General features: G+C 44.1%; 1 protein-coding gene across 1 annotated transcript in view; it reads right to left on the reverse strand.

The window, feature by feature from the left end:
- Window positions 1-1028: 1028 nt before the first annotated feature.
- Window positions 1029-13936, reverse strand: part of MACO1 (macoilin 1) — a 66390-nt gene continuing 53482 nt past the window's right edge. The window contains exons 9-11 of the mRNA XM_027520024.1: window positions 13549-13669; window positions 7227-7401; window positions 1029-2180 (exon numbers count right to left, since the gene is read on the reverse strand). Of these exons, the coding sequence (XP_027375825.1) occupies window positions 1978-2180; window positions 7227-7401; window positions 13549-13669 (499 nt within the window). The 3' untranslated portion in view covers window positions 1029-1977. The remainder of the gene's footprint in view (window positions 2181-7226; window positions 7402-13548; window positions 13670-13936) is intronic.

Genomic DNA, 13936 nt, shown 5'->3' on the forward strand with positions numbered 1-13936 from the left:
TAATGCCATGGAGAAAGGAAAAGGCTGGGAGGGAGGAGGAGGGAAGGAAGAGGGAGGGTGAGGGGTAAGAATGGATGCATCCTAAGTAAGACCAGAAGGAAAACCGCCTGAGAGCTGGGGTGGGCTCATCCCATGTCCTGCACCTGAGCCCCACTGTCAGGGCGTGGAACCGAGGGCAGGAGAGTGAAAATCTAAGGCTCATTCAGAACAATCTACCTTGTGTGCCCTCCTGAAAAGTTAAAAAGGCAGAAAACTAGTTTTTATCTGTAAGAAAGTGTTTATTCTTTTGAACCCCACAGGAAAAAAAAATAAGAATGCAGCCAAGACCAAGTATTTAACCAAAGTAGTGTCCCAAAAAGGCAGCAAAATGGGGGAAACCTCAACACAAAGTCAGTAACAATTTTCCATGTTTTTGCACAAAGATGAAAAAAATCTATGACAATTCCAAGTAACACTTTCATGGTGACAATTACACAAGATGATTCAAAAATGCAAAATGGCAGCAACATGCACACCTGGCTAAAGCTAGAAGTTTTTAATCCCAAAATAAGATCTGTGATTAAAAGGATGATTCTTTTTAATACTTCTATTTTTTGCTGACTTGCTTGTCCTACTTAATTTGCTTTAAATGAGACGTACATGCCAATTAACAGGAAATTGTAGAACTATGTCCTTCCAGAATCCATGGCAAGGAAGCCAAGCCAATCTGTTTGGTTTCTGAATTTTCCTAGTTTTCAAATACACTTTTGCTTTGCCCCTCCCTCTCCCAGACCCTCCCTCCACCCCCACCCTGATTCTTAAAACACTTCCAAAGGTTGCCAGTGCAAACACTTTTCTACCAATGTATAATACACACTTGAAACTGAAATCTTTGTGCAGAATTTTGAGTTTTAAACTCCTAAAGAAAAAAAAAAAAACCCTCCTTGGCACAAGAGCTGAGGAATTGTCAAGTTTTTTTTAAATCGTCAAACAGAAGATGACGAAGACTGGAAAGCACAGGTAAAGGAAGTTAAAACAAAAACAAAACCTAGAACTGCAGCTTTTATTAGCCGGCATTGCAGTCTCTCGAACACAACCACCACCCTGCTCCCGCGCCCAGGGTGCCTGCCTGGAGGCCAGTTCAGAACAGGGTGGTGCTTTCTACGAAAGGAAACAGAAGGTGTCTGTGGTGGCAACAAACAGCCCAGCTACCCACCAGTTTCACAGCAGGATCCGTGGTGAGCTTGATAGAGAGAGAAGACAGATGATGGCAAAGGGGGAAATTGTTTAAAACCCAGTTTCCTCTTGAATGTCTTTTCCCAAGGCACTGTGGACAGGCTGCTGCTAGCTGGTCGCCAGGGTGGACACACCGATGGGGACACACGCGTCTGAGACACAAACCCCGTGACACTCTCACAGCCTCATCGCCTGAGTCTCTCCCCTCGGCTGAAATGGCACTCCCTGAATTTGTTTGGTCCTTGGAGGGGTCATCAATTTTTATTTTCTGTAATATCTTCAATACAGCTATGGGATCAAAGCTGTGTTAGGTTACTGAACCTTTTCACACCAAAAACTAAAATTTTCATTATCATCCCATGTGAACCCAATGAGCAGATTTTGCTTGCTGACTTAAGAACAAAACAAAGATAAAGGGCTGAGAAGCAAAACCTCTGCTTTTTTTTCTTTTTCTTCAAGAGGAAACTGTAAGAATACATAAAAGGCAAAATTGGCTACTTGAAATCCAAGAATGGTTTTAATGTATTGGCCGAGAAAAATAAACTGCAAAGTTCTGTGAGGTCTTCTAAAAATTTACAAGAAAAACCGATGGGCAGTTCTAATCAGACTTGGATGTTATCTTTCCCCCCTTTTTAAAAACGACAACATATACAGTCCCACAAAATACAGTATCAACTTTTTTGTTTTATCTTGACTGCCAGAGACGCTCCTTTGTGATGCCTTCTGATAACCAAATGGCTGAACAAAACACACTGCTGGCCTTCATTTCTTCAGGGGCTGGTAAACAGAGGCATTGGGATCGAGTCCAGAGGGGCTGGTCTCCACAAATTTGGAAGAGTAGTGGGGGGACACGGGGCTCAGGGGGCTGGCGGCAGCACTGTACGTTATGCTGGGCATGACGGCCATGACTTCAGCTATCTTCTGTTTTAGGTCCTTGATTTCCTGGTCTTTCTGAAGAATTTGTCCTGGAAGATCAAAGACCCGCCATTAGTGGGAAGGAAGGGCTCACCCAACACAGTGCCCTTTTGGGCCCATCAATCCCAAGTGGGTTCAACTCCAGCTTTGATGGTTTGCAAGGGGAGACACTTTTCCTGTAATGGGCCAGGAAATATTTTAAAAACTGTGAACCACATACTGTTCTTGTCATTTTTTTCAAGACCATACTAAAATGTAAAAACTGTTCGCAGCCCACCAGTGGTACAAGAAAAGCTGGCAGGCCAGACATGGCCCATGGGCCATGGTGTGTGAGGGGAAAGCAACTGTGTCTAGGCAGGTGTAATGAAGCACAGAGCTTGTGCACCAGGAGCCATGTGCTGAGCTCAGCAGCTGCTCTCGACTTACGGCTCTGCCTCTCGAGCTGAAACACTGCTTGGGGAGGACGGAGCATCTCTGAATCAGGGCAAGCAATGCAACCAGCTCCCGCCTGCTGCACGGCCGCTTCTCTTCCTGTGCTTCTCCTGTGCTCTGTGTTGTTAACTCAGGAGGTTTCTGTTTCTACTGCATCACAAAGCTGTCCCTGCTCCTTCCATCTAAATCAGACCCTACCCCCTAGTCCCCAACTCCTTGATTCTCAACACACCCTAAACTTCCCTTTCTGTCACTTTCTTCTTTGTAATAATGCTAATAATCACTATGGCTAACACATATGTGCCAGACACTGTCCTGAGTGCTTACACAGACGAATTCATTTACTTATCAAAGCAACTCTCTAAGGTGGGAATTATCATCATCATCCATTTTATAGATGAGGAAACCGGAGCACAGAGAGGTGGAGTGACAGAGCTGGGATTGAACACAATGCAGTCTGGCTCCAGAGTCTGCATTCTGTCTCCTATGAGTGTTGAAATGGGTGATGGTTAGTGCCCCATCGGAGAAGGCAATGGCACCCCACTCCAGTACTCTTGCCTGGAGAATCCCATGGACAGAGGAGCCTGGTGGGCTGCAGTCCATGGGGTCTCGAAGAGTCAGACACGACTGAGCGACTTCACTTTCACTTTTTACTTTCATGCATTGGAGAAGGAAATGGCAACCCACTCCAGTGTTCTTGCCTGGAGAATCCCAGGGACAGGGGAGCCTGGTGGGCTGCCGTCTCTGGGGTCGCACAGAGTCGGACACGACTGAAGCGACTTAGCAGCAACAACAGCAGCAGCAGCAGCAGCAGTGCCCCATATCTCTCCCCTGGCCCACGAGCTCTGTGAGGGCCAAGACTGTCCCCCCTTTTTCGTCTTTGCCAAAACCTTAGTGTCTGGCTCAGTGCAAAGCTGAGACCCTGCAAGGTATATATCCTACCAAAGTCATTCAGTTATCAATGGCTGAGCAGGATTTAAACCCAGGACCACTTGGTTCCAAAGCCCACGTGATCTCCACCATGCTTTGATGCTCCCTGGTCCACCAGGGGAAGAACACTTAGGAGGAGCCCTTTTGAAATTTAAATGCTGAAAAAAGTAAGAGGTTGCATTTGAGTTGCACTCATTTTGAGTCCTACAGAAGATGGTAATGTATTTGAAATCTAAGAGAGCCTGGTGGCAGATTTTAAACAATGATATAGTAGAGATGAAAGCCATTTTGGAACCAGGATGAATCAAATGATAGAGAAAGCAGGAGAAAGGCAACAAGGGGTTTGATTTAAATTACAAAGTTGGGTTCCTATTAGAATATTCCGAGCATGACAGAAGAGAGAAGTAGTGGGGAAGGCAGAGGCAAAGAGCCGCAGAAAGGAACTGCTCCCCCCGGCTTCCTTCACGTCCCCTCAGCTTCCAGTAAGCATCAAATACCCTCCTTCTCTTTGAACAAAGAAAGCCTCAGATGAATAAAATAAAATAGTGGCATCTGATACACGAGCCACTGTATCTTCTTTTCCATGCAGATTTAAGCTTGGTTTCTTTAATCAGTAACGTACAAACATTCCCAGAGCTTTGGAAAAGACAGTTCTCTCTGCTTCTCTGTGGCTTTGCAGGAATTTCTGGGCCAACAAGGAAGTATAATCCGTGCTGAGAAGCCAAGCTCCCCTCGGCTACAATGAGACCAGGTGCTGCTTCTCTCCAGGAGGTAACCTCTTTCGAGTCTGCAAATCCAAGCAAACAGGAGGAGGCAGAGAGAGGGTGGCCACTTCTCAGGGAGCTGAGCCAGCCAGGCAGAAAAATACAGTGTGTGCTCAGAAGTCTGGCTCTAAAGCAGGATTCCCAGGAAGCTTCTTTTTAAATGTCTTTCCTTGAGTCCGCAGATTCATAGGCCTGATTCTCAACCCTCTTCTCTTCCTGCTCTGTCGCTGCCATCCCAAGCCACGCCTATGGCTTCACTGACCTTTCACGGGGTATCCCACCAGCCCCAGGGTCTCTGGCCCTCTCTCTGGGTGTAGGCCCCAAATTCCCACTGACTGATGAAGACCTTCAGCTCAGTGTTTGGGAGGCAACTCGAGATCAAAGCATCCCACACCAAACTCACTTTTTCTTCTCATTCCTTAAATCTGTTCCGCTCTTCTTCCAAGGTTTTAGCAGCACTGCTGGAACACGTCACCCTCTCTCCTGAAAACCCAGGAGTTACATCCTCTAGTATTGTTTCATTCACGGTCCCCCTAATCCACTCTCTTCTTCCACATCCCCCAGCTAAGGGTCACTGGACTGCTCCCCTGGACGTTCTCAGCACTTAGCACTTTCTTTCCTTTGCTTACACTGTTCCCTCAGATAACAATGGTCTTCCCTGCCATTCTCTGCCTTCAGAATTCACCCTTTGAGGTCATGTACCCACTGCTATATTCAAAATGGATAACCAACAAGGAGGACCTACTGTATAGCACATGGAGCTCTACTCAATTTTATGTGGCAGCCCGGATGGGAGAAGGGTTTGGGGGAGAATGGATACATGTGTCTGTATGGCTGCGTCCCTGCGCTGTTCACCTGAAACCACCACATTTAGTTCAGTTCAGTCGCTCTCTCTGCGACCCCATGAACCACAGCACGCCAGGCCTCCCTGTCCATCGCCAACTCCTGGAGTCCACTCAAATCCATGTCCACTGTGTTGGTGATGCCATCCAACCATCTCATCTTCTGTTGTCCCCTTCTCCTCCTGCCCCCATCTTTCCCAGTATCAGGGTCTCTTCAAATGAGTCAGCTCTTCGCATCAGGTGGCCAAAATATTGCAGTTTCAGCTTCAACATCAGTCCTTCCAATGAACACCCAGGATTGGTCTCCTTTAGAATGGACTGATTTGATCTCCTTGCAGTCCAAGGGACTCTCAAGAGTCTTCTCCAACACCACAATTCAAAAGCATCAATTCTTCAGTGCTCAGCTTTCTTTATAGTCCAACTCTCACATCCATATATGACTACTGGTATTAACTGGCTATACCCCAACACAAGATAAAAAATTTGACGTATGAAAAAAAAAAGAATTCACCCTTCAAAGTCCATTCAACGGCCCCTCCCGTAGGAAGCTGCCTTGACCTCTCCTCCGGCCTTTCAAGGCGCCTGCCTCTACCGTGTGGTGGCAGGCCTTAGGTGTGGCTTTCCCTGGTGCGGCATTTCTCACAGCATCCACCCTACCCTAGCCCTAGTACTAAGACATTATCTGCCTTCTTCACGTGCGTTCCCTCATGAAACTAAGTGAAAGTCTTCCAGAAGCAACATGGCAAATGAAAGCACAACATACTGAATGTAGAAACACACTTGAAATACACCTCCCTGGGACACTCAGTTTTAACACTCTATTGACCAGAGACATATTAACACCACAGGCATTAGTTCCTGCAAAAATCCCCTGGTCAATAATGTGTCAAGAGTGTAAAGAGGTCCCTAAGACCAAAAAGTCTGAGTGCCACTACCTGAGTGGAACCTCAACTAGAGTATGTCTTGTTTATCTTGTCTCCCTTTCACCTTCTAGTAAAATGGTTTGCATAGACCTAGTGTGAATGCTCTGCAAGTACCTGTTGAGATATTCTTTTCCTTCTACTAAGTCAACTGCTTGAAAAAATTTTTCTTCAGTCATCTATTTGTGGCTTACCAACTTCTTGAACAAAATCTAAATTTCTTTTCATTAGGTCATGGCAGGTCTCTATTCCGAAGCCTTCCAAAGCTTCCCATGGCATTCAGAATAAAGTTCTTTCCATAGGCAGCGAAGCTTGGCAGAATGTGGCTCCTGCTACTTTTGATCCTAAAAACTCTCCCCATCACTCAGGCTGCAGCCCCACTGGCCATGACGCAAGTTCCCTCTAGACACTCACCTACTCCCTCTCTCTCTTCTCCCAGTCCCTGCTCAAACGCTACCTACTCAAAGGCTCTTCCATGTCCTCCACGTCAAACTGGCAGCGCCCCTCCACCCCAGCACAGGCTCCCTTGCCACTGCTTTCTTTCCTTCACCGCACCCTTCCATGTTACATGTCTGCCCGTCACTGTCGGTCCCCTAGGGGATGCTCACAGTGTGTGGTACACAGCGAGTCTCAGTAACTTCTGCTGAGGATCAGCCTGCCCTCCAGACCCTCCTCCTCCTTCCATGCCCTCATCTGCAACCTTTGCTCCAGTCAAACAGAGCCAGCAGCCACCTCGCTCAAGCTGTTTCTTCTGTTTAGACGCCTCTCTTCCCCTCCTGCTCACTACACCGCTTCTTCACTGGGGCTAACCCCTTCTCATCACTCAAGACCCAGGTCAGACATCAGCTCCCCTGAGAAATGGCCCTCTCTAACTCTCCAGACCGGCTGAGTATCTGCCGATGTTCCCAGGGAACCCACACACCCTGTTCCACTGGCACCTTTTGGTGACTCTGCAGTTCTCTACATACTTCTGTAACACTCTGAGCTCCTTGAGCACAGAAACACATACTTTTCCCTGTGTGCCCTGCTGGACATGTTCTCATCTCAAAATTCGTCTGCAAAATGAATTAATGTGATGATTCCCACGTTCATGATGGGCACTTATCAGACCACTTGAAGGGCGAGTGCAAATGCCTTTGGTTAGAGCTCTAAGGAAGCTGCTCTCTGTGCCCCCGGGCATCCCTGACCTGGGCCCGCTGCTCGCCTACCTTGGGCAATCTCGAGCTGCCGCTTTGCGTCCCCCAGTGCGGAAAACAGGTCCAGCTTGATTCTTGTCTCTGCACTCAGGCTGTTCTCCAGGTGCTGCGTTTTATCTTGCATGGCCGAGAGGGCTGACATTAACACCTCAGTATCCTTCTCATTTTCCTTATACTTCCGAAGCTCCTATCAACATCATCAAAGCAGCAATGTTACAACACAGTTTTGGCATTGATGCCTACAAATTTGAAATCACAAATAAAATCCCACCATTACTGACCTGGCCCCTAGAACATAGAACTCTGCTGCTTCACAGGTTTAGACCTTACCCTTTAGAGGGAGTGCAAAATGTATTTATATACAGTGATTTGCACATACAGACAGTGACTGCGTTGGGTTATTTCGAGGTAACAGTGGACTCCGTCTCCAAATAAAACACTTTCTTAAAATCCTTACTCAGAACCACAAAGACCCTGTTGCCAGTTGCAAATGGTGCTATAATGCTCTAGTTAAATTAGCCAAAACTCTACTCTCAACTTAAAACTAAAAACTGTAAAAATCTTAAATTATTTTGATAGGGCATATTCCAAAACAAACCCACTTAAAACAGACGCACGCACACACACACACATATACACTGATATTTTGATATTTTCATTTTAAGAGAAACTGAAAATATAGTGAATTAAAAAATACTTAAAAGTCCAAAGAAAATAAAAATCACCCAAAATCCCAATGCTGCAAAAAATTTGATATATCTTCTTCTAGTCTTTTTTAAGCCTATGTATCTTTTAGCATAATTGAAATCACACTAAATGTACAATTTTCTAAAAACTTATATAATCTACACTTCTTCAAAAATACAATTTTTATTGAATATATAATATTCCTAAATGTATCAGTTCAGTTCAGCTGCTCAGTCATGTCCAACTCTTTGCAACCCCATGGACTGCAGCATACCAGGCTTCCCTGTCCATCACCAACTCCCGGAGCTTGCTCAAACTCATCGAGACAGTGATACCATCCAACCATCTCATACTCTGTCATCCCCTTCTTCTCCTGCCTTCAATGTTTCCCAGCATCATGGTCTTTTCCAGTGAGTTAGTTCTTCGTATCAGGTGGCCAAAGTATTGGAGCTTCAGCTTCAGCATCAGTCCTTCCAATGAATATTCAGGACTGATTTCCTTTAGGATGGATTGGTTGGATCTCCTTGTAGTCCAAGGGACTCTCACGAGTATTCTCCAACACCACAGTTCACAAGCATCAATTCTTTGGCTCTCAGCTTTCTTTATGGTCCAACTCTCATATCCATACATGATTACTGGAAAAACCATAGCTCTGACTAGATGGACCTTTGTTGGCAAAGGTCCTCTGCTTTTGAATATGCTGTCTAGGTTGATCATAGCTTTTCTTCCAAGGATGGCTGTAGTCACCACATGCAGTGATTTTGGAGCCCAAGAAAATAAAGTCTGTCACTGTTTCCATTGTTTTCCCATCTATTTGCCATGAAGTGATGGGACCAGATGCCACGATCTTCGTTTTTTGAATGTTGAGTTTTAAGGCAGCTTTTTCATTCTCCTCTTTCAATCAAAAGGCTCTTCAGTTCCTCTATGCTTTCTGCCATAAGGGTTGTGTCATCTGCATATCTGAGGTTATTGATATTTCTCCAAGCAATCCTGATTCCAGCTTATGCTTTACCCAGCCCAGCATTTCGCAAGATGTGACAATATACAGCCTTGGCGTACTCCTTTCCCAATTTGGAACCAGTCCGTTGTTCAATGTCCGGTTCTAACTGTTGCTTCTTGACCTGCATACAGATTTCTCAGGAGACAGGTAAGGAGATCTGGTATTCCCATCTCTTTAAGAATTTTCCACAGTTTGTTGTGATCCACAAACAACTGAGACTTGCCTGTGAGTGTCCAGGAGTCTCTGGCGAGGTGTGGGTCGACAGTGGCCTGCTGCAGGGTCAGGGCACTGAATACAACAGTGCCTGCACACGTCCTTTTGAAGGAAGCCACCATTACCCTTACCATAGTTTGGCCTCAGGCCAAACAACAGGGAGGGAACACAGCCCCGCCCATCGACAGAAAAATCGGATTAAAGATTTACTGACCATGGTCCCACTCTTCAGAACAAGACCCAGCTTCCCCCCTTCCCACCAACCCCCAACCAGTCAGTCTCTCCTGTCAGGAAGCTTCCATAAGCCTCTAATCCTTATCCATCAAAGGGCAGACAGAATGGAAACCACAATCACAGAAAACTAACCAAACTGACCACATGGACCACAGCCTTGTCTAACTCAATGAAACTATGAGCCATGTCATGTAGGGCCACCCAAGATGAACAGGTCATGGTGGAAAGTTCTGACCAAACGTGGTCCACTGGAGAAGGGAATGGCAAACCACTTCAATATTCTTGCCTTGAGAACCCCATGAACAGTATGAGAAGGCAAAAAGATACGACACTGAAAGATGAACTCCCCAGGTACGTAGGTGTCCAACATGCTACTGGAGAAGAGTGGAGAAATAACTCCAAAAAGAATGAAGAGACAGAGCCAAAGCAAAAACAATGTCCAGTTGTGGATGTGACTGGTGATAGAAGTAAAGTCAGATGCTGTAAAGAACAATATTGCATGGGAACCTGGAATGTTACGTCTATGAATCAAGGTAAATTGGAAGTAGTGAAAGAGGAGGCAAGAGTGAACAATGACATTTTTAGGAATCAGTGAACTAAAATGGACCGGAATGGGCGAATTTAACTCAGATGACCATTATATCTACTACTCTGGGCAAGAACCCGTTAGAAGAAATGGAGTAGCCCTCATAGTCAACAAAAGAGTCTGAAATGCAGTATTTAGGTGCAATCTCAAAAATGACAGAATGATCTCTGTTCATTTCTAAGGCAAACCATTCAATATCACAGTAATCCAAGTCTATGCCCCAACCACTAATGCTGAAGAAGCTGAAGTTGAATGGTTCTATGAAGACCTACAAGACCTTCTAAAACTAACATCAAAAAATGATGTCCTTTTCATCACAGGGGACTGGAATACAAAAGTAGCAAGTTACAAAATACCTGGAGTAACAGGCAAGTTTGGCCTTGGAGTATAAAATTAAGCAGGGCAAAGACTAACAGAGTTTTACTAAGAGAAATCACTGGTCATAGCAAACATCCTCTTTCAACAACACAAGAGACGACTCTGCACATGGACATCACCAGATGGCCAATACCAAAATCAGATTGATTATATTCTTTGCAGGCAAAGATGGAGAAGCTCTACAGTCAGCAAAAACAAAACCAGGAGCTGACTGTGGCTCAGATCATGAACTCCTTATTGCAATATTCGGACTGAACGACTATACAGTGGAAGTGACAAACAGATTCAAGGGATTACATTTGATAGACAGAGTACCTTAAGAATTATGGATGGAGGTTCGTGACATTGTATAGGAGGCAGTGATCAAGACCATCCCCAAGAAAAAGAAATGCAAAAAGGCAAAATGGTTGTCTGAGGAGGTCTTACACATAGCTGAGAAACGAAGCAAAGTGAAAGGCAAAGGAGAAAAGGAAAGATATACTCATCTGAATGCAGAGTTTCAAAGAACAGCAAGGAGAGATAAGAAAGACTTCCTCAGTGACCAATGCAAAGAAATAGAGGAAAATAATAGAATGGCAAAGACTAGAGATCTCTTCAAGAAAATTAGAGATACCAAGGGAACATTTCATGCAAAGATGGGAACAATAAAGGACAGAAATGGTATGGACCTAAATGTATATGTACCATAATTTATTAAATTTCCACTATTAAGATTATTTTCAATTTTTTTGCATTTATTAATATATACCACTGTGATGTACATCTTTGTGTATGAATCACTGGTGAGATTTTAAAATATTTACCTTAGGCTGGAATCTGAGAAAAATATTTTTAGAAAATACATGGTCTTTCCAGAATATTATCCTTCCACCAGCAACATATAAGGCCTATTTCATTGCACCCTTACCCAGGCTGTTATCACTGTTTAAAAATTGTTTGCTAATTTCACAGACTATAAATGATACTCAATTTTAATCTGTCTTTGGTGATAAGGACATATTCTTACACTGTTATCAGTCATTTGTATTTTTTGTGAATTATTTATTCATATCCTTTGCCTATCTTCTGTATATTTGAGCTTTTATTAGCAATATTTATGAGCTATTTACATATTGAGAATATTAATCCCTTATTTATAACATTTGTTGCAATATCTGTATCTGTCCCAGGTGATTTTTTTCCTTTTATTTTTCCACTTAGCGATTTAAAACAAAATGAGTTTCTTTTCCTGTGGAATTCTGACTCTTTCTCTGGCATTTCCACTGTTTCCCATATATTTCCCATGAAGTAATGGGACCAGATGCCATGATCTTCATTTTCTGAATGTTGAGCTTTAAGCCAACTTTTTCACTCTCCACTTTCACTTTCATCAAGAGGCTTTTTAGTTCCTCTTCACTTTCTGCCATAAGGGTGGTTTCATCTGCATATCTGAGGTACTGATATTTCTCCCGGCAATCTTGATTCCAGCTTGTGCTTCTTCCAGCCCAGCGTTTCTACTCTGCATATAAGTTAAATAAGCAGGGTGACAATATATAGCCTTGACGTACTCCTTTCCCTATTTGGAACCAGTCTGTTGTTCCATGTCCAGTTCTAACTGTTGCTTCCTGACCTGCATATAGGTTTCTCAAGAGGCAGGTCAGGTGGTCTGGTATTACCATCTCTTTCAGAATTTTCCACAGTTGATTGTGATCCACACAGTCAAAGGCTTTGGCATAGTCAATAAAGCAGAAATAGATGTTTTTCTGGAACTGTCTTGCTTTTTCCATGATCCAGCGGATGTTGGCAATTTGATCTCTGTCTGGTTCCTCTGCCTTTTCTAAAACCAGCTTGAACATCAGGAAGTTCACGGTTCACGTATTGCTGAAGCCTGGCTTGGAGAATTTTGAGCATTACTTTACTAGCGTATGAGATGAGTGTTGCAGATGGTGACTGCAGCCATGAAATTAAAAGATACTTACTCCTTGGAAGAAAAGTTATGACCAACCTAGATAGCATACTGAAAAGCAGAGACATTACTTTGCCAACAAAGGTCCGTCTAGTCAAGGCTATGGTTTTTCCAATGGTCATGTACGGATGTGAGAGTTGGACTGTGAAGAAAGCTGAGCACAGAAGAATTGATGCTTTTGAACTGTGGTGCTGGAGAAGACTCTTGAGAGTCCCTTGGACTGCAAGGAGATCCATCCAGTCCATTCTAAAGGATATCAGTCTTGGGTGTTCTTTGGAAGGAATGATGTTAAAGCTGAAACTCCAGTACTTCGGCCACCTCATGCGAAGAGTTGACTCATTGGAAAAGACTCTGATGCTGGGAGGGATTGGGGGCAGGAGGAGAAGGGGACGACAGAGGATGAGATGGCTGGATGGCATCACTGACTCGATGGACGTGAGTCTGAGTGAACTCCGGGAGTTGGTGATGGACAGGGAGGCCTGGCGTGCTGTGATTCATGGGGTCGCAAAGAGTTGGACACGACTGAGCGACTGAGCTGAACTGAACTGGCATTTCTTTTTCTGTGCTATCAGATGAGTGTCGATTTTCTTTTTCCCGTTGTCCAGCTGTCCCACAGCCCTCACTGATTAACCCTTGCTGTTTCATCCATTTCTGATCCACCTTCCCTACACTTTAGGCTTTGATTCTGGGTCATCTATTCTATCTGCCACTGGTTTTTTATGAGTCCCCTATAACTCAAATTACTGTAACTTTACAACTTAAGACATTAGTTTTAAATGTCCCTTTCAAGACCCAACATCAAATACTTTGTCAAGGTATACACAATCCCCAAACTGGCACTGTCCAAAGAACCGGCAGTTTCCTACTCCATGCACATGCAGTTTTCCTCCACTCCATGCCTCAAGTGGCCATCTGTGAGGCTCAGAGCCACCCAGAATGGTCAATTCCCTGGCAATCGATACAGAGTTAGGGCTAAGAAGAGGTATATCAGTTCCATAGCACACTAATTTGGCCTGTAACCTGAAAAAGTGAAATGAATCTCTGGTGAACCAAATTCTGGTATAAAACATGTCAGGGATCAATATTTCTGGCTTGTCTTAGAATCCAGTTAAATTAAATATAGCTTGAATGAGCTTGACAAGATGAGAGCTTCTTTTGGTCATATGGAGATTTTCAAACGCGATGGGGTTTGGCTTGTATTAGTAGGGGCTATCTCCTCATGGCAGCACAGAGCACAAATCTAACAGAGAAGAGGAATTCAAGTGCAATGAAGTTGGCTGTCCTCCCTTACCTGAACTTTCAGCTCTAATTCTCTGATCTGGTCTTCTTTAACCTTCATGTCCATTGTGAGCTTCTTGCCCTCTGCTTCTAATTCTCTGATCCGATTCCGTAAGGTTTCGGTGCACTCTCCCCTTTAAAAAGAAGAGAAAGGAAAAAGAATTCAAACAAGTACAGGTTTAATCATATTTCAGGACCAATATTTTTCTTGTACTCACAGAATCAGATTTCAGCTTTTGGCTCAGTCTGCTCATTCTCTCTGTACTTTTATAATTTCAAAAGTGATCTAAAATGATTACTAACTGGGAGTCTTAGATGAGCCAGATGCCAAGCTAGTACTTTTACCCATACTGCCTCCTGTACTGGAGTTGGGTTTATTATTCCGTTTTCCAGAGAAGAAA

This window comes from Bos indicus x Bos taurus, chromosome 2 (assembly GCF_003369695.1).
Source record: "Bos indicus x Bos taurus breed Angus x Brahman F1 hybrid chromosome 2, Bos_hybrid_MaternalHap_v2.0, whole genome shotgun sequence".
Lineage (NCBI taxonomy): Eukaryota > Metazoa > Chordata > Mammalia > Artiodactyla > Bovidae > Bos > Bos indicus x Bos taurus.